The following is a 21862-nucleotide window of genomic DNA, read 5'->3' as shown; positions in this document are numbered from 1 at the left end:
TTAAGGGCAATAATGCAGCAAAAACAAACTGGTTGAAAACATTATTCTGAAAAGGTGCATGTTTTCATGAAAAGAAGGAAAACAACGAACATGATATATAGGAATGGGGGAGGAAGTTAAGAAGGACATAGTAGCTAATATGCCACGAGACAAGGGGAAGCTACACCATTCTCTTAAGCAGCAATTGCCTGGACTTAGTTGAAAGTAACCACAATAAAAGCGAAACAAAGTGAATGGTGGCATATGTCAGGTTTCTTTTTAATTTATGTCACACTGTTTGTTAGTCTAATGCTATAACATTTTGCTTTGTCTGACTACCAAAGCTCATTTGAAAGCATGCACTTTGTAGGGCCTTCATATTTCCTGAGTGATGATTGCCAAGATAGTTTATTAAAATAATGATAATAGTTTATTGTATTTATGATATTTTGGATAGCGTTATGTATGCAGAATATTTAACTTAAGTGTTATGATTGTGAACCGAGAAAGGCTAGGTTTTATAAACATGGGTGTTCCCCCCACCTATATGTTAAAAAGAACATACAGTACTTTCTGATGGAGAAAGCTTGTTCTTGAAATTTGCAATACTGTAGTTCACTTCAGTACAGAGCATGGTTTAGTGGGAGACTGTCAGTCACCAAGCTCACATTGCTGACTAGCAAATAGGGCCAGTGGCAGATAAATTCAAGGAGGAACTCCAGAAAGATATATATGATCTTTGGTGTTTTTGTTTTGTCATTTTGTATTAATGATCTGAAAACCAGGGGCATAATCTTTAGTCTTCCTGCTCTGGTGCATGTCTAAAGAGGGATATCCACAGGCAAAGAAGTGTGTGCCTGGGCCACAAGGCAATGATATGGGAGGCCCTCATAGTATGTACTATATAATCACATAGTACATACCTGTACTATGAGGGTGAGGAGGAGGCTTCATTAGAAGTCTATATGAACCCCGCTGCTCCCTTAGCCCAGAGCTGGATTCAAAAAGAAAGGGATTGTACCTCAGCTCTTTTAGCGATAGTAATAAGAAGCAATTCATTTTCCAAAGTCTGTTACCCACCAACCCTGTTTGCATTTCTGCTGTATGTAAAGCTGAAGCATGATTTTTTAAAATGGAAGAAAGCCTTTCAAAGAGTTTGGGAGGGCATCACTACTAGCATACGGTTTTCCCCCTATGAAGTTTGATGTTTCAGTGTGAGTGGCTTGATCATTTATAACTGAATCAAAATGGTCTCCTTCATAAATCTGTTTTAATTAAAAGTCATGTTAAGAGCAACAGGAACAGATACACAAGTATTTGAAGTTTACAAACTACATCTTTGATAAGGGAAAATGGTTTCATGACATATGTATACAGTTGCTATTAAAATGTAATCTATATATTCTATATGATTGTATAATATTTTATACAACAGTACAAATAAAATATTTTTCTATTTATTAAGTTGAAACACAGGGTTGGTTTGTTTGTTAGCTAATATAAATAACATAAATAACACTGTCAAACAACACATTGGAAGTGCTGACATTTTTCTAGGCTGTGAGAGTTAAATCATGCTGCAATTACACCCTTTCATGCTGTTTGGAGATATCCCAGTTAAGTTGTTCAGTAGATTAAAATGAATGCATATTTAAACACCATTTAGAAGCCAGTAGTTTTTATTTTGCTAAAGCTTGTTTATATAGATTTGTTACATTTGGCAATATGAAGATAGAGGGAGGAGGGGAAAATAAAATGTAACACCAATTGCAGCATCTAGATATATAAATGGTTGCTATAAAGAAAAACCCAAGGTTTCTAACATTTGAAAGCACTGGTGGACCAGACCGGGAGAATGGGGAAGAAATACAAGGGGCAGAGCTACATGTTACACTGGATACAGAGCTGCCGCTTGTAACATCATGTGCTTACTAAGTTGTTCCTCTTCTGCTGCTTCTCCCACCCAGTAACATTTGGCATGCTTACCTGTTATGTAATGTTGTCAATTCATGTGTTCCCCACCAAAACCCATCAAGTGTGTTGGATAGGAACAGGGAACACATAAACATGAGAACATCACAACACCATGGATAAGTTGCCAACCCAAAGCATTATCAGGGAGAAGGCTAAAACTTAACAGAGAATGCCATGTTGGCAGGTATCAGCTCTGACATGTAGCTCTGCTCAAAGAATACTATTGAAGAATTTGATCACTGCTGTCTGCTTTTGGTAAGAAGAGCATTATGCATGCGTCTGATGAGAACAGCTGACAATGGGAATAGGCAACAGAGAAGGCTCCTAAGGAAAAAGAAAGGGATTGACATTAACGTCCAACACTGATGTTACATGTCTTGCAGCTGGGATCTTTCTTAGCATTGGCAGTCGACAAGCTCATTAGCTGATGACCAGTAATTTCTGCAACTGTGCCAAGGGAGAGATCCACAGGGTCAGTGTAAATCACTTCCAAAATTACATCCTGTGCATGGTGATAAATCATGACCCCATCTTCTTCAGTGCAGGTTAGAAATTTGTTATCCTGCAAGTTCAGCTGAGGGAGGCGCTGCTTACAGAATTCGTCTCCCGGCGATCCAATGGGTGCAAGGACGAGGATGACATAGTGATAAGCCGTGTACATGCAGTAGAAGTCCCCAAAGTACAAGTTGGTATTTGGGTTGAAAAGTTTTTCTGCTGCAATCTCAAACCTGTATCTTCCATATGGTGAATCTTGCGGTGGCTTTCCTGTGTTGAATTCAGTGTTGCAGCTAAAGAAGATGCCCTCCAGCTTTCCGCTGATTGGAGAGCCATGGCTCCCACTGTTATCCTTGACTGAAGGCTGCAGAACACTTCCATGCTGCTCTCTAGAAATGAAGGATGGGCAATGGTTTATTTCACAGTGACATCAGGAGAGCAAAACATTTGAAACGGAGGAACCACTATCCCAAATGGTGAGCTACAATGGATGAAAATATTTCATTTCGAAAGTAGAAGAAAAATATGAACAGCACAGTGGAAACAAACAGCCACAACAAACTCAACAATATGTACATCTTTTCCAAACAGGGTGACAAACAGGTAAATATTGTAGGCTGAGATACAAAATTAATGATTTTTTAAAATGGCATCAATGAAGTTTGTTTTCACAGTGTACACAAATCCTTAATTTCAAGGAATGGCACTGGTGAAGAGGTAGCATTTGACATAGAGCAGGATTTCTTTGTCTCCAATTAGGATTGTTCTTTGCATCTTATGTTTTTCAGGTGTACTCTCAAAAGGTTTTTAAACTTACCACTGAAATTTAATGTGTAACAAAGACAAATACATCCACTACATGGGCACATTCAATTGAGTGAAAACATACAATCAGTGACAAACCCAAGCTTGCTGCTGTATGCGGAGCAGCCTCAGAATATCAAAAGATGTAGCTGAAGAATTATGAAGGAAGATGTGGACACCGGTCAGAGCCCTAAAAACACAATTCAACAGCCTATTGGGAGAGATACGTTTCTGTGCTATTTACTATTAGGAGACAAAAGATACTCTTAGACAGAGGAATCTTATTACTTCACAATTATTAAAAGGAAATTATAGGTAGTCCCATTTTTCCCCATAATGGACTATCTCTGATAAGAAAAAAGAGGCTTTCAAATTGAAGATGATAAAAATCTAGATCTACAACAAACTTCAGTGAATGGGTGAGGATTCTGAAGTCACAGTTTAAAAGCAACTGAAGCACCTTTGCACTTATGTATGAAACATTCAACTTACTCCCCAAATGAGAAAATGAGATTTTTCTCTCCCTAGCCAAGTATGTTTATTTTTGTCCAGCATGAAACCACTGCTTACCTTTCCCCATCATTTCATGCCTCTTCTGGTTTTCTGCTGTGGTACATTACAACCTGTCCCATTTAATATAAGTAATCCTGCTTCCAAACACACTCCTGTTACACACATTGCTAATGATACACGTTGCATGCAGACAAACAAATAGAACCAAACAGAGTACAGCCAAAATGAAGAGGCACATAGCATCCAATCAGACAAAAGCTCGACGTAGATTTAGAGAGGTAACATTTGCTGTTAATTTCCAGTGCACAATAAAAGGAACTGTCCAGCATACTGATGATGGAAGCAGCTTCATTACTAGCACTTTCAAGGTTTCCTGTAGCTGTTTATACACTGTACATTTTTCTTTTCTCGAAGTGATTTTTGCCACTGTACAGTGCAAGCTAAGCACACCAGTCCTGCTGCAGTACCTGAAGCTTAAGCACATCTGGCTTTACAAAATGGATGCCATTTACAGCACACAAGAATAACAACTCCCTCCCCTCCCTCCATTGCCATGGTGCAGATAGCTTTCAAAACCAGTTCATTAAATTTTTCAGAAGAAGCCCTATTAATTTACAGCTTGGCTTTCTCTTCCCCAATGCCTGGCATGCCCAGCCATAACATATAGGGCATTAGATTATGTTCATCTTGAGTAGGAACCAACTTTTTTTCTTGCACCAAGCCTCAACAATTCAATGTGATGGTAAATGGAAGTTAAGTTAGCCAGATTTTACTGTTGATATTATACTGGTAGCTTTCAATCGTGTTTTATTCCTCTAGTGCTTAGTGTCGACTGAAAAAGTAAAAGAAAAGTAAATCCCTGCCTCTTCTTCCAGCATGATAATTATGCACTATCCTTCCTTCCTTTCTATCTCCTCTTCTTCTTCTTCCTGTTATGAGCCTTCAGGTCGACTCTGACTTATGGTGACCCTATCCTAGAGTTTTCTGGGCATGATTTGTTCAGGGGAGATTTTCCATTGCTTTTCTCTATCGCATGGGGAAAAGGATGTCCTTTTCCTGTCCTCATCCTATCCTTATTGTGCGAAGATTTTTGGACAGCGTCACATCCCATTATTTCATCTGGCAAGTGGAATTGTTAACAGAAGTTTCCATTGTTGAAAAGTGACAGGACAATTCCATTTCACTGACAGGATAATGATAAGTGCGATGTGTGTGAGGTTGTGTAATAAGGACTGGAGCAATCCGTTTTGCTCCTGTCCTCCCCTCCCCCTCCCCCCCCATCTGATAATTTCCTAAATCTGAGAGAGCATGACCTGCCCTTAGTGGCTTTCCATGGCTGGACAGAGATACAAAACCTAGTTTTTCAAAGTTCTAGTCCAACACTCAAGCAAGTTGCACCTCACTGACTCTCTACTGTACTAATACTACTATTAATTGTATTAATACTATTAATATTGGAAAGAAAGAACCATTCATTGTCTGGAGAGGTCATATTGTTTCATATTGAAGAGCTATGTTAAAACATTCCTAGGGATGAGAGAGAAAGAGAGAGCAAAAGACAGAGAGAGAGTGTGCTGCCCATAGACATCAATTAAGAAATCAAAGATTTTCATGTACTTGATGGTTTACAAATGTATCTATCCTCACTTGATGTACTCAAGTGAAGCAAGAAAGAGGAGCAAAGGACAGGGAAGAGAAGAGAGAAAGAGAATCTTGCCAGGCTAATGAGGACTGGGCATGGTCAGTGAGAAGAAAGTGCTGACAAGCTGCTGTCTGGTGGAGAAATGAGAATCTGGAAGAAGAAATGAGCTGCAGCAGCTAGTATCCAGAGCAGAAGCACATCTAGGATTTGCTGCACCTGCACAGAAGCGTATAGAGTGTATCACATCAATAGCCAGTACTTGTAAATGAAGCTATTTATTTGCATAAGGGCAAAGAGAGAGAGGACTTTATCTCCAGTGAGATTCCGTGACATTTCTAATTCTGTGCCTGCTTTCTACACTAGTGTTAAAAAGCACAAGGCAAAGTTAAGATGTTACTTATCCCTTCAAGATTTCCACCTGTTCTTATTTTTCAGAAACAAGACTGTGGAGAAACGGGCTTCAAACAGATTTAAGTGATTGCTTAGATTAGCTAAATATCAAACAGATAAACATCTGAAAAAAACCCCCCAAAAACGCCCAACCAACTTCACCATTCTCAAACATAAAAACAGTCAGGTAATGATTTTTAAATGGCAGCACAGTGACATCCAGTGGCCAGTTAAGCTAATTGTATATCAGTATTTCCCAGCAACGGCATTACCTTTCCATGGTAGTGGGACTGTGTGCTCCTCTAAGGCAAAAGGCTACACTGACTCCACCAGTGCTGATGGTAGGCTCTCCCATGTCAGAGAGGTTTTTGCTGAGGAGCCAGACTAAATGTGCCAGACAGATACTGGGCAGCAGCAGTACTGTGTGTGGGATGACACTGGCAGACAACCCTTCAGAGACAACGGCAGTGGCACCATAGCTAACATGTGTTAGTATTACACAGAAGGAGGTATAGTAAACCCCTTTTGAATGTCTTTTATCACAAAAATCCTAGGATGACACAATCCAAAATGTGCCAGAAGATGAAACTCCCAGGTTGGATGGCACTCAACAAGCTACTGGGTACAGCAGAATACAACTATGAGCAGCGCTGTGGTCCATGATGCAACTGGACTCAAGCTGAAAGGACATTCAGCTGTTGAGATGTTCATAGGTGGACGGAAAAACAGAAGATGAACAACACACATTTTAGGGACATGGAATGTGAGAAGCCTGAAATAAGAGAAGCTGGATATAAGAAAACAAGAAATGGAACATACAGTTGGGCTTCTGCATCAGCAGGCTAATCATCTATAGATTGGAGCATCTACAGATTGCCCCACCCCATTACTGTAAACGGTGGTGCATGCACGCAGCTGGGCTAATGTGGTTGTGCGCCTGTTGTGCATCCATTGACAATAATGGGACTTGAAGTCTCATACTTTTTTTCCATCGGTTAGGGGCTGAATGGAACCCAGTGGATACGGAGGGCCAACTGCATTATTATTGCAATACTTGGGGTGAGCAGGCTAATGTGGACAGGAATGGGACATTCTGAATTACACAGTTCCTGAATTATTTACTCAGGAAATAAAATGGGGTGGAATTAATTGTGAGGAGAGATGTAGCAAAAGAAGTCAAAGGATATAATGCAAAATTGGATGAAATAATATCAATAAAACTTAAGGGAAAGGCCATCAATATAACCGTAATCCAAGTTTATGCTCCAACTACAGAGGGAGAAGAAGGAGAAATTGAAAAATTCTGTGCTAAAGTAAATGGATCACATAGGAAAACTGGATTTCTTGTTAATAATAGTTGACTGAAATATAAAAGTAGGAAATGTAGCAGAAGAGTGATGGAAATTTTGCCTAAGATCAAGAAATGAAGTAGGAGAGCAAGTGATTGAATTTTCTGAGACCAACAATTTGTTCACCACAAACACATTCTTCTAGCCACTCAAGAGATGGCTGTATCCATGGACATCATCTGATGGCCAATGTAGGACCTGTCTACACGGGCCATTTACACACACACACCCCTCATGTTGCCCTATCCACACAGCGCAGGGCCAAAGCCCTGATTCAGGTGCAGACTGTCTTCATAAGGCCAGTTCCACATTGCATCCAGCCGATCCCTAATCACTCACCTCCATGCCAGCATTCTCTGAACATGCCAACCACAGATGCTGGCAAAACACCAGCAATAAACTCTTCCATAGCCCAAAAAAAACCCCCAGAAAAATAACAACCCCTAATCAGTTTTTTAAAAATGTACCTTTTCCTGGCAAACCAGCACACTCTGCAGTTATGTCGGGCAACTTTTGCTTTACTCTAAATTTTGATATTAGCAATTCATGGTGTGCATCACTCCCTCTGAAGTCACAATGAGGAACCCAGCCATGTGATTGACACTGGATGCTTCGGTTTTTGCATGTGCAAGTAGACATTGGCATGTGTGTGTAGACAGCTGCTTGGTATCACAATGCAGTGCAGGGGCAACGAGGTAAATCTGGGGCACAGCTCCGAGTATTCGGGCCAGTGTAGACCTGTTAAAATTTATTTATACCTGTTAAAATATATTTCTAAATTGTATTGAAAATGTTCAGATGTGTCAATGGTTAACTAAAGTTTAAAATGGTTCCTGCTGAAGGCCCGAAAGACTAGGCCTGGAAGAACATCTTCAAGGACATGTGCTGAGACATAATATAAACAAATGTATTATTGTTATGGTCTTGTGTAGTATGGTGACTTCATGGGAAAGAGGTGTGTCCACTTGGTGGGAAGGTTGATCTTTTGAGAGAACAAAGACTGATGTCACATTCAAGCTTCTAGTATGGACTCTGAAAGAGAATAGATGTATAGTAGTCTGCTGTAAAGTGTAAATAGCAACAAAGTCAATAAACCCTCATTTGAGTGAAAATCTGTGTTGAAGTTACTTTGTTCCTGAGTAGCTGAGAAGACTGCATCTGTTCCAGTTGGTACCAGTTCAGAACCACCGGTAACAAGAGACATCAACCATCCCAAAGATCTTTTTCTCTAACAAGACCTGTCCACAGAAATCAAATAAACTACATCATGGGAAGCAGAAGATAGAAAAGCTCCACTCTTATGTAAAAACAAAACAAAGAGCAGATTGTGGCACAGGCCATGAATTGTTTATATCACAATTTAGAGTAAAGCTAAAGAACACAAAACTGTAATCATGCCAAAATACAACCTGAAGAACATTCCCACAGAATTTAAAAGATAAAAATAGATTAGTTTGCAATAAACAGTTTGCAAGACTTGAGCAGGGCTACTGATGTCAGGGTGACTTGGAGAGCTCTTGTTCAAAAGGTCCCCATAAACTGAAAGTGACTTGCCAGCAGTTAACAACATTTCTCACAGAGCAAGTGGCAACACCACACCTCCAATGGACTGATTTGAACACAACAGCACATGCTTAATATACACCAAAGCTCAGTAACCAGCAGTCCCTCTAATTCCTCCTAACAAGATCATGTTCGTAAACAGACACTTTCAATCCACTTGCTGGATTAAGGGCCACAAGAATAAATCAGATGGGCATCATGTGCTACATATTACTTTGGGATGCACATTCTGTTGTCCTTTGCCACCCATATTATTATGCAACTAGTCCCATGTTAATATCTTACTTAAGTGCCGTGAGAGCTGAATTACATGGAGACACATATATCAGCTTCTGATATGTTGCAAAGTGCATGTACTGTATCTACCTTTTAATGAGTCATTTTTTTATGAGTTTGGTTCCAGTCTAGAAGGTGCAGGGTAGTGGAGAGGTCTGAGAGTTAATACCTGACCTACTGGACCCTACATGGGTTACACTAGACCCAGCTTTTTTGGGAGGGGGGCATAGGTATCAAATAAAAACAGGAAGGACTTTCCAGTCACCTGGTTCCTTTATAAAAACACAACTTTGCGGCTACAGACACACAACTGTTGCTTATGAAAGCCTCCAGGATATTTAGTTAAAATATTTTTGTTGGGGCAAGTGGCACTCTGAGTGGCCACTTCTTTCCGTTCCCCAAACAGATTTTCAATGGCAGAGAGGGGGGAGGGGGGGAGCAGAAGAAAGGAATGAAGAAATGTGGAATCAAGTCAGTCAAGCCACATACAACATCAGCTACAGTTAGGTTGCTACAGACACACAACTTTGTTGGCTTTGGGATAGCAGCTCATAGGGGAGCCAGAAATAAGGAATAGGCAGAAGTGGAAAATGGGGTAGAGCTTGGAAATAATTTGTTAAACATTTGATACTCCTGCAGTCCATTAAAATTTTCAACTTATAATTTTAAATTCATTATTTGCATCACTAATTGTGAACAACATTAGTTTTGTGGGTAATGATTAGCATAGCATTTTTTTTTTAAAAAAACCCACACCAATATTATGGGGGGGCTAATTCAGAGAGTGGCAATTTTTAGTATCAGTAAATGATTTCAAAATTTAAGTATTCAACAACTGTTAGCTAATAATGTTAACAGTTCTCTTAATGGCTTAATATTCATGAATAATTTCCTCTGACAATTCAGTGATAATTCATTAATATTAGAATTGCCAATCTCTGGAAGGAAGGAGGCAGGAAGGAGGATGGGAAGAGACATGGAAGACAAAAAAGCAAAGGAATGAAGGGGGGGGGGAAGTCAATAGAGCAAGAGAGGAACCAGCTGGAAGACACACCACCACACATTGTGCTGCACATTCTTGTCTTAACTGAATCATGATTATGACAAATTGTAATTGTCTGAGCCTTTTAAAAAAATATCCTTTCTAGCGTTTTATGGTCCTTGTTTTACAGATTATGTTTCATGAAGCTGTTATGCACTCTCAAATTATCTTTGACAATACAAATCATAAATCTACACAAAACATGCTTTTTTATTTTAGTTTCACCAAACACAACAGCAACTGATAGTCAACATTAATTAAATGAAACACTGGAACATTTCAATGTGCATAGTTTTCCTGTCACCTGGAGAATGGAGAGACCCATGTTCCTCTAAGAGGAGATATTTGCCTTTGAATGGTACCAGTTCTCTTACCTGATGTAGTCAAAATATTCTTTATGTTGGTTCCGATAAAAGACTGAAAATTTAAGCATGCGTCCTGCAATCACTTCTGCTTTCTCCAAAAGCTGTGTTAGGTGAACCTTTGAATAATCTGCAAAACAGAAAACATTCAGCTAGTGAGAAGCAAAACACTTATCACTTCGCCAGTTTACATAGTGAAGCTTTTCTTTGGGGTAAGATAAGAGTCACATTTTGGAAATCTTACAAAATAGAATGACACCCTTCTCTTTAGTACACAGACAGTCAGGGTTAGTTAGACCTAGTTAGAACAAGGCTGGGCAAAGTAGGGTCCTCCAGATGTTGGACTGCAACTCCCATCATTTTCATCACTGGCTGTGTTGGACAGGGTTGGCAGAAAGTGCAACCTCTGGGGGCTTACTCTTTGTCCAGGCCTGAGTTATAAGAAACATATCCAGACACTTGATCTCCTACTTTATTATAACATTTGTGCAATAGCCATCAGAAATAGCTTCTCACATTATATAGCAACAAACCCTTGTTTTGCTTCTCAGTATATACTAAATAGGAAGTCAGAGTTCTTTTTACTCCCTGACAAATGCAGCTATATGACCCAAATATCTCATTTCCCATTTACATATTTGTACATGTACCCTAAGAGGAAAATATTTTTCCTCAAACTGTATAACCTGAGTTACATCATCTAGTGGATCCAGAGTTGCCTTAGGGCCCAACAGAAATCACTGGGTTAGATTCAGATTTTGATGCATGCACATACTTCTAGTCTGCTACACAGAATGGTACCACCTGGGAGGTATATGTGTTCCAATTAAAATCAGGCAAAGTCACTTTTTATGATTGGAGGCCTTCTGGCTATTGAAGGCAGATTCTGGATCCAACCTGAAGTATGAAAAGTCATGATCTAAAAACCTGGTGGATCTAAGTGAGAATGAAGTGTCAACTATCTTAATCTATATCTAATTCAATGTATTATGAGATCCTATTTAAAGCTCTCTACCATAACTACTTATACCCCATGAATACAATGAACATTAATTTCTTGATCGTCACTCAAAATGTTTTTGTATTTGGTGAACTGACCTAATGCACAGTGAACTTCATTGGTAAATTATTTCTATCAGCAGTAACAATTAATTTCAGTAACATTACTTAACATTAATTTCAGTAACATTATAGTCAGCCCTCCACATTTGTGGCTTTGACTTTTGTGGATCTGATTATTCATGGATTTGATTAATATGTTCTCTCTAGGAATCTCTAGGTCCTCTAGCATGACGCTATGGTCAACATCCACAGAAGTCATGCTGGAAGACCTAGAGATTCCTAAAGAGAACACTTCTCTAGCCATTTGTAGAGATTCTGAGACAGAACACTTCTCTAGGCATTCTCTATCAGATGTTGATCACAGGCTTGCATTGGAGGACCTAGCAATTACTAGAGAGGTATTCTCTCAGGAAAAAAAAAAAAGGATATTTTGTGTGTGTGTGTGTTTTGTAGTTTTTCCACTCTCATAGGGATCCTGCATTCCTAATCCCAGAGAATGTGGTGAGGCCACTGTACAGTGATTTTGCTATAGTTCTGCCCAAAAATGGCCATGATGTTTAGGAAGGGAAAAGTTTAGGAAGTTGTGTACCTCTTTACTTTGAGTTTGGCTAAATCTATGATCATACACAGAACTGATGACAGAGTCTAATGATGTCTCCTTCATGCATGATTAACAATAAATAAATATATTTTAAACTGAAGTGTTGTAAGACAGAAACTGTTTCAATATGTGTCTTTTTGTTTGTGAACTGAGAATCTTCATAGTGGAAAGCTCACCTGCTGTACAGAATTCTATGATTTCACTCCACTCCGAAACCATGTAATCGCCATCAACCTGCTTTGATGCAGTCTGTACCGCAACTGTGTACTCAGTTCTTGGGCTCAGGAACCAGTGTCCACGGACAGTCATAGGCAGGGGAACAGCTTTTGCCACTAGCTTCGTGGGCACATCCTAATTGGACAGGGAAAAAAAGAGGGGGGGGGGGGAACAGATCAGAAATATATATTGCTTCTACTGTTAATAAAACAGCCCCCACCTGCACCACCTGCACCACCAGTACTACTAGAATCATGGAGTGGGGCGTTGCTCCATAGCCCACTGTGTCCAACCTCCTGCTCAAGAGAGGAACTCCAGGTTTTTTTAATGTAATGAAGTGGGTTGCAGTCCGCAAACATTTATGCCAAATAACACTTACTAGGCTTTAAGATGACCACCCCCATCAAACTTACAGTAAAAAAAAAAAATTAAAAAATTACATGCCTGTATTATTATTATTAGTAGTAGATGTAGTAGTAGTAGAGTTGGCCCTCCATTTTCGCAGGGGATCTGTTCCGGATGCACACACACCACGAAAATGGAGACTTGCATGTATTCAAACCATGTAGGCTTGAATGGGGCATGCCCCCACGAGCGCACGCAGGGCGCACCCCATGGAGGCACATTTCATTGAGGGTAATGGAGGTTGTCCCTCTGTGAATAATCAAGAATGCGGATCTCAAGTCCACGAGAAAGGAGGGGCGACTGTAGTAGTAGTAGTAACAGTAGTATTTATATCCTGCCTTTCTCCCAGCATAGGGACTCGAGGCAGCTACCAACCAATTTAAAACAGTGTGTGTGTGTGTGTGTGTGTGTATAAATGTTTTACAATTAGGCACTATAAAATAATTTTAAAATTAACAAGGTCCTGCTTACCATCTTGCAATTAGGGAGGAATAAACTAATTTATTTTACTATAACATATTCTCCCTAAAAACGCACATTTCCTAATGCATTTTATCACATATATACATTTTAATATGTTTCTGAGCTGTCAGCTGTATTGCAATACTGGGAGGGGCAAATGCTGACAGGTAACTACATTACATACATACATGGGGAGGCATGGATTCAAACTAGTCATGAAGATCAAACTCCTCCAATATCTCTACTAATAATCATTCTAAACAAATGGATTTTTAAAATGTACTAATAATTCTTAGGGCGCCACACAAAATTTATTTCTGTGTGTGTGTGTGTGTGTGTGTGTGTCTGTCTGTCTGCATATACTGGTATTTTGTTGTTACTGTGTGCCTGAATTATATGGTTTAAATTATATGGAACATTTAATTCTGAATTATATGGATTTTTTGGCAAGATTTATTCAGAGGGGGCTTGCCATAGTCTTCTTCTGAGGCTGAGAAAGTGTGACTTGCCTGATGTTCTTTCCGTGTCCTAGCCCAACATGCAAAGCACTTTACCAGCTGGGTACACACACACACACACACACACACACACACACACACACACTTTAAATGTTTATTTTCTCTGGTTTAAATCCTGCTTTTCTCACTTGTATTAATGAACATTAATAAAACAAAACATAATTAATAGAACAATCGATTTCAAACAAGGCAAAATGTTATTCTGAGATTCTCTTTAGTACTGTGAATCCTTTCTGTTAAAATCAGCATTGCATTAATGCAGAACAGCATCATTTTTATTATGCAAAAGCCCAGGGCATGGATCACAGAAAATATTTTGCATTTTAGAATGTATGCAGTTCTAAAGAAGAAAAACACCACAACCCATAACTTTTCTCACAGTACAAAATACAAAACACAAATCTGTGTAATAAGGCTCCACTCCTATTCCAAATCCTGCCATTAGGTTTTTGGCATCACTTCCCCGTAAGCATTAAGAGCTTTAATTGTGAAATTAAAAATGTGGCCAATGAATACAAATCCATTATTTATGCAAGTGGGAAGGCATAATGAGTTTGTTGTGAAAGATAAAATATACCATTGCAAAAAACTAAAGAGATAAAAACAAATGGATAAAAAATTCCTAGAACAAACATATTTCCTCTGAAGGCAATAGGAACAATGTAAGATGCAGAACTGGGACATCTTGGGACCACAGTCCATGACAAATAATTGCCTTCCACATGACAAAAATCAAGGCCTAGCCTAAATGAACAGTAAAATCTTTCCTGAAAGGTATATACTACAAAATCAAGAAGAAATGAAAAGATGCTGGATGCAATACACAGAAGAGCTATATATAAGAGATGAAAAAATGAATGACACATGGAGTGAAGAACCATACGAAGATGAACCCCAGATTCTAGAAAGCGAAGTGGAAGCCACAATAAGAGAAACTGGGAAGGATAAATCACCAGGAACAGATGATATTCCAATTGAACTGATACAATGCACACAGGTAGAATCAACTCCAGTGCTAACAAAAATATGCCAACAAATATGGAAGACAAAATGGTGTCCAACAGACTGAAGATCAATTGATCTTGGATGATACGGATTATCTGGACCCATTTCAAACCGGGTTCCGGGCGGGCTACGGCGTTGAGACTGCCATGGTCGCCCTGGTCGATGATCTCCATCTGGGCATGGACAGGGGTAGCGTGTCCCTGTTAGTGCTCTTGGACATCTCAGTGGCTTTCGATACCATTGACCACGGTATCCTTCTGGAACGCCTGAGGGAGTTGAGAATGGGGGCACTGCGCTCCAGTGGTTCCATTCCTAGCTCTCGGGCAGATTCCAGATGGTACAGCTGGGGGACGTGTGCTCCGACAAGAGGGCACTTACATCTGGTGTCCCTCAGGGAGCCATTCTGTCCCCCATGCTATTTAACATTTACATGAAACCGCTGGGAGAGATTATCCGGAGACACGGGGCGCGGTATTATCAGTACGCTGATGACACCCAAATATATTTCTCTGTGTCTCCGACTGATGCAGTGACCAGGGATGGCATCTCTCCTCTTGATGCCTGCCTAGACTCGGTAATGGGCTGGATGAGGGAAAACAGACTCAGTTTGAATCCAGAGAAAACGGAAGTGCTCGTGATAGGTTCCCCCGGTCCGGGATTGGAGGTTTGTCCACCTGTCCTGAACGGGGTCACGCTTCCCTTGAAGGACTCTGTTCGCAGCTTGGGGGTGCTCCTGGACTCGTCGCTCCACCTTACATCTCAGGTGGATGCGACGGTCCGGAGCACCTGTTATCAGCTTCGGTTGATATGCCAGCCGCGACCCTTCCTGGACCGGAGGGACCTTGAAACGGTGGTACATGCTCTGGTAACCTCTCGTTTGGATTTCTGTAACGCACTCTACATGGAGCAACCCTTATACCATACTCGGAAGCTACAGTTGGTTCAAAACATGGCAGCTAGGTTGGTCACTGGATCTTCCAGGGCCACCCACATAACACCAGTATTAAAAGATCTACATTGGCTGCCTATTCGCTTCCGAGTGCAATACAAGGTGTTGGTTATTACCTATAAAGCCCTAAATGGCTTGGGTCCAGGGTACTTGGAGAACCGCCTCTCCCCATATAATCCGCCCCGCACACTCAGATCAACCGGGAAGCATCTGCTAAGAGTTCCAGACTCGAAATATGCCACAACATCGCGTAGAGCCTTTACCATCTCGGCCCCCCAGCTCTGGAACTCGCTTCCCGGTGAGCTCCGCTCGGCCACCTCCCTTGATCGGTTCAGGAAGGAATTAAAAACCTTCCTGTTCCAACAAGCCTTCCCCTAACTGTTCCCTGTTAGTCTCCCTCTTTCCCCTCACTGTTACTGTTGTTGTACATCCTAAGCTAGCTGGATATTGTTATGTTGTTGTTTGCATTGATTGTATTGGTGATTGCTATTTTAATGTATATTTACTGTGTTTTTATTGTACTTTTATCTTGTAATGGCACTTCTTGTAACCCGCCTTGATCTGAGGAAAGGCGGGCTATAAATAAATAATTTATTATTTATTAATATGCATCCCCATCCACAAGAAAAGGAGACACAAAAGACTGCATCAACTATTGGACCAGAACATTAATTTCCCATGCAAGCAAAATTATGCTCAATGTTCTGCAACATTGTTCTCCAATCATATATGTAGAAAAAAAATCCCAGAAATGTAAGCTGGGTTCAGGAAAGGATGGGGCACCAGGGACCACACTGCAAATATACAATGGTTAATGAAGCAATCCAGGGCATTCAAAAAGAAAACCCGCATGTGTTTTATAGATTACAGCAAAGCCTTTGGCAGCATAAATTACAAAAGCTATGGATTGCTCTCAAAAATATGGGAGTGCCACTACATTTGACAGTCCTGATGAGAAATCTGTACTTAGAACAAGACACTACTGTAAGAACAAAATATGGAGAAAGAGAATGGTTCCCATTTGGCAAGGCTACATTTTATCACCCTATTGTTTAACTTGTACCTAGAAAATATCAAACAAAGAGCAGGTTTAGACTTATAAGAAGGAGGAGTAAAGATAGAAGGAAGGAACATCAACCATCTAAAATATGCTGATGACACTATACTACCAGTGGAAAGCATCATAGACTTAGAACTATTACAAAGGAAGGTCAAAGAACAAAGTGCAAAGGCAGGCTTGCTGATGAAAAAGAAAAGCAAACAAAAATAATGACCATGGAGAAACTTCATAAATTCAATCTAGACAATGAGGAAATTAAAATAGTTAAAAGATTCCCCATACCTTGGCTCAAACATTGATTGAAACAGAGACTGCAGTCAAGAAATCAGAAGACTAGGAATGGGAAGGTCAGCGATGAAAGTACTAGACAAGATCCTAAAGAGTAAAGATATACAACTGAACACTAAAGTTAGAATCATCCAATCCATTGTATTCCCCATCACCATGAACTGATGTAAGAGCTGGGCAGTGAAGAAAACAGGTAAGATGAAAATCAACTCATTTGAGATGTGGTCCTGGAGAAGAGTGCTGAGGATACCACAGACAGCCAAAACGACAAACAAAAGGGTCTTTGAACACATCAAGACTGAACTCTCCCTGGAAGCCAAGATGATTAAATCTTGTACTGTTGCACTTTGGCCACATCATGAGAAGGCATGTGTCATTAGAAAAGGCAGTAATGCTGGGAAAGGTAGCAAAAAGAGAGAAAGGCCACACAGCAAATAGATAGACTCAGTCAGGGAGATCACTGGCATGAATCTACAAGACCTAAGCACAGCAACCGAGGATAGGGGCTCCTGCAGATGTCTCATACACAGGGCTGCCATGAGTTGGGATTGACTCGAGGGCATATAACAAAAACAACAACAATATTATTTCAGACTCTAATTAGAGGATCAAGACTGAATTTGTTGTTGCTATGAGCCTTCAAGTTGACTCATAAGGTTTTCTTGGCAAGATTTATTCAGAGGGGATTTGCCATTGCCTTCTTCTAAGGCTGAGAGCATATGACTTGCCCTTCATAATCCAATGGGCTTCCATGGCTGAGAGTGATTTGAATGCTGGCCTCCCAGGGTCCTTGTCCAACGCTCAACACCACACTGGCTTTCATTCAACTCTCAATACTTCTCCACAAAAAGCAATTCCTGTTCTCAGTAGGCAAGCAAATCATTACTGGAAATATGTTTCCATATCACCATGCAGGCAAGCTTCTGTGATTCTCCAGCAATATAGCTCTTGCCTTTATGAAGATTTTGGGGCGCCCACAAAATATATGTGGCAGATATTTTTTGTGTAAAACCTGCACTGAATGAAAAACACCTGCACTGTGACTCTGTTGGAGAGCATAGGTACATCAATAATGTTACATTGGTCGGACAGAGGAATCTTCCAAGGAAACAATGCAGCAAATGGCATCGACCTTATTCTCACATGGAATCTGCCCAACTGAGGGTTTGAAAGGGGTGTGCATTGAAAAGGCAAACACCGACACTGCCCCAGTCTCCTTGGTCACCCAACTATGGCCTGTTATAAACGGGCACCCTAGGACGGAATCAGTCCGTGCTAGGGTTAGAAAGGGGCATCTCTTCCAGACGCCCCTGACCCTACCACGGACTGAGTCCGTAACAAATGGCGGCGGCCATTCCACACGGCCGCCGCCATCTTGATGTAACGGACGCTCTGTGTCCACACGTCGTGCCTCAGAAAAAATTAGACAACAAGATCACTGAAGAAATAAACATACCAGTTATAGTCCTTTGTACATAATGTAAATGCCTGTAGAACAACTAGAGAAAAATAGCCTACAGAAAAGCTCAGAAGCTTCCTGGGCTATTTTGATAGTATTGAATATTTCTTCATAATAATGCCAAAGTCTTCTTTGGATCAAGGTGCCCTCTATATATTTAAAAAAATAAATAGAACATCTATTGAAAAAAATATTTAAGTTACGTGGCATTTCCCGAGATGACTGTCAAACAGACGGAATTATATCAAGCACCAATTTGAGATCATGGCCCTGTTTGCATCTCTAGTCAGGACAGCCCAGACTGTCTTGGTTCTGGAGTTCCCCTAACCTCCCCTTGTTACCTGGCCCTGCATTCCTATGCCAGGGTGGCTGGTTACACAGGTGTACCACTGAGCCACCCCATGTGTCCATTGCCACTGCAGGTCATTCACTTCTGAGGTCAGAACAAGGTGCCCAACAATGATCAGATGGCTGGATGCCTTATTCTGACCTCAGCTTGAGTGCCCTGCAGAGATGGCAGATGTGCCAGGTGGCTGAATGGGATGCCCATGCAGACAGAGGGCTCTGGATATTCCTGGAAAATCTGGAGTAAGAGGTAGAATTTTAAAATCAGTGTAAAGCTGAACAGCCCAGACATCGTCCGGACTCTTCAGACCAAAGTGGGTTTTGGGTTTGCAGTTGGCAATGGTGAAATGGTGAGACTGTGTCTCAGATAATGGATCAGAAATACACCTGTGCAGACAAGGCCCAAGACACAAAAATGTAATTGTGTATGAATCTGTTGGGTTTTTTAATACTGTATTTTCAGAGGAAACATAAAAAGAGAATATAAAACATCTCTAGAACTAGTTTGTCCACTTGGAAGGTGAACTGGTATGTTTGACAAAGCCTGTGTTTAAAATTACAGGGAAGAAGCTAGGGAGGCCCTGTTCCATTTAAAAAACAACAACAGCTTGCAAGCAGCTTGCATAAAAACAAGTACAGTTGGCCCTTCTTATACATGGATTTTTTATACATGGATTTAAGCATACACGGTTTGAAAATGTTCCAAAAAAGTATAAATTTACCTTGATTTTCCATTAGGGACATCATTTTGCTATGTCATTATACTTAAAGGGACTTGAGCATACACGGATTTTGTTATACACGGGGGATCTTGGAACCAAACCCCAGCGTATAACAAGGATCCACTGTACCATTATCCTGACAAATCAACCTAGCTCCCATTTTACACATACTGATTTCTATCCAGAGGGAGGTATACAAACTATCATTTCAGAATGTGGTATTTTGACATTTGTTCCTTTGAAGGGAAAGCCTAAAGTCCCCAAAGCTAAGGCAAAACTGTGATATTTAGGCCAAACCAACAAATCACAGCTGGAGTAAGTGGGTGGGTTGGTGTGAAGGAGCTCGGAAATACTTTCTCTTGAAAGAAACCTTTAAACAACTGGATTGTGGGTTCAATGGGAGGGAAATTAGATGAAAGGAAAACTGATAAGACTTCTCCACTACTATTTGGGATTCCACCTGAATCTGGTGTTGCCACATTTCGTCCCAGGAAGGCAAAAGAGAAAGCTGTACTTGCTGTCTGAAATTATTTTTCGAAAGGATGGCATCCTTCTTTGTGAAGCTCTGCTCTTTCCAGTACTTGGTCGTGACATCAGGGAATGCTAACAGCTGTTCTAGCTTTGGACAGCTCTTCATTTAGCTGACAGAGATCAGGGCTTTCTTGTCTAGCCTCCCATCCTGATCAGCTATAATAATCTCTATGAATTTACTTAATCCAAACCAGATTTTACATGGGCTCAATTACATGAAGCTGACTTGACTGCAAATAAAAATAGCTACAAATGTAACAGGGCCAGAAGTCTAGGAGATTTGCTGGTGTTCTATGACATCAGTCCTGTTTTTTGCTATGATTATGCAAATGGGGGATGGGAGGATCTTCAGCCAAAACAGAGCATCAGCTTGCATAGCAATTGCAATTCTTAATTATGCTTAATTTTGATAAAGAGGTTCAATCCCCTTGCACCATCATAAAAGATGTTTTATGTTGCTGTTGTGTGCCTTCAAGTCATTTCTAACGTATGGCGACTCTATCATAGGGTTTTCTTGGCAAGGTTTGTTCAGAGGATATTTGACATTGCCTTTCCCTCCTTGAGGCTGAGAGTGTGTGACTTGCCCCAAGGTCACCCAGTGGCTTTCATGAGTGAGCTGGGAATTGAACCTTGGCCTCCAGAGTCGTAGTCCAGCACTCAAACCACTATGCCATGCCGGCTCTCACAAGAGATGTACTGTATGGTATTGTACTACATTGTATTATAGTATGTCAAAAATGAATTAGAAAGCCAGTGATTTGGATACTCTAGATCAGGGTTTGGATCCTTGCAGAGCCATGGAAACCCACTGTTGTGCCTCTCTTTTGGGATACAGCAGTACAAGATTTGTTTGGGGAGGGACTCAGCACATTTGTAACTCAGGTAGTGTTGCCTCATCCATCCTTATCAAACCATTAGCCTGTCGGATGCTGGAAGCAACATCCACTTCCTATTCTGTGGAAAAGTCTCCTGCTCTCTGGACCCTGGGAACTAGACCCTGACCACTGCTTTTCTCTGCCTATCGTGGTTTTCCTGGTTACTGACTGATTCCTCAGCATCTTCACCCCATGATTACAAATTACCCGTGCAGCTTCTCTCCTCTCTCATGACACTCTCATTAATTATGACACCCACTCCATGACCTTGAGCAAGTGACACTCTCTCAACTTTATAAGAAGATGTTAATGGTAAACCTCCTTTGAATGAATCTTACAAAGGAAAGCTTGGGGTCAGGTCAGCATAGGTAAGTTGGAGTCAATGTGAAGGCACACAAAAACACCACCAACATCAACAAAAGTGAATTATATTATAGCCCACTATCATAATATTTCCATTCTGCAAAATCCAAATATGACTAGGTGTTAAACTGAAGGTATATGCAGGTGTGCCCAGACAGAAACTAAGTGAGATTCGAGTTGGGAAGCCCCTTTCTTCACACCCATGCAATGGGCAGTCATGTCAAGCCCAGAGTTCACACTCACGGTTCGGCCAGCCCTCAACAAGCTTACCCAGTTATTTGTGCTAGCTAGTAACTTTTGCAGCTATATTTACAGTGGCTAAATTCTTATAAAGGTTCCTTTAATGCCTCCCCCATTCATTGGTTTTTAAAATGGTGTGAAACAAACCATTGTAGCAATTCACGCAACCATGCACTAAACTGGGCAGAGACTTGGGTACTCTTGAAAATGAATAAAATGTGGATTGAAATTCTTTCTTTCTCTTTTTCTGTCTCTGTGTGGTTATCTATCCTTCTTTCCTAAATGGGTGTTTGTGGAGAGCAGCTCTTATTTTACAGTTGAGTAAGAGACATGTCCCCCTCTGAATGTGTGAATGTGTTTTTCAAGACCATA

The 21862-nt window shown here is 40.6% G+C and overlaps 1 protein-coding gene across 6 annotated transcripts in view; it reads right to left on the bottom strand.

Annotated features, from left to right (window-relative positions):
* Positions 1–1244: 1244 nt before the first annotated feature.
* The window catches only part of PHYHIPL (phytanoyl-CoA 2-hydroxylase interacting protein like), a 119876-nt gene continuing 99258 nt past the window's right edge, over positions 1245–21862 (bottom strand). For all 6 annotated transcript variants that reach the window (XM_042458057.1, XM_042458056.1, XM_042458055.1 and 3 more), the window contains 3 exons: positions 12229–12403; positions 10402–10519; positions 1245–2837 (listed from right to left, as the gene is read on the bottom strand). In XM_042458057.1, coding sequence (XP_042313991.1) covers positions 2303–2837; positions 10402–10519; positions 12229–12403 — 828 coding nt within the window. In that variant the 3' untranslated portion in view covers positions 1245–2302. The remainder of the gene's footprint in view (positions 2838–10401; positions 10520–12228; positions 12404–21862) is intronic.

The sequence above is a fragment of the Sceloporus undulatus genome, chromosome 3 (genome assembly GCF_019175285.1).
Source record: "Sceloporus undulatus isolate JIND9_A2432 ecotype Alabama chromosome 3, SceUnd_v1.1, whole genome shotgun sequence".
Classification (NCBI taxonomy): Eukaryota; Metazoa; Chordata; class Lepidosauria; order Squamata; family Phrynosomatidae; genus Sceloporus; species Sceloporus undulatus.
The sequence above is the reverse complement of the archived record's forward strand: the minus strand, read 5'-3'. Positions and strand labels throughout refer to the sequence as shown.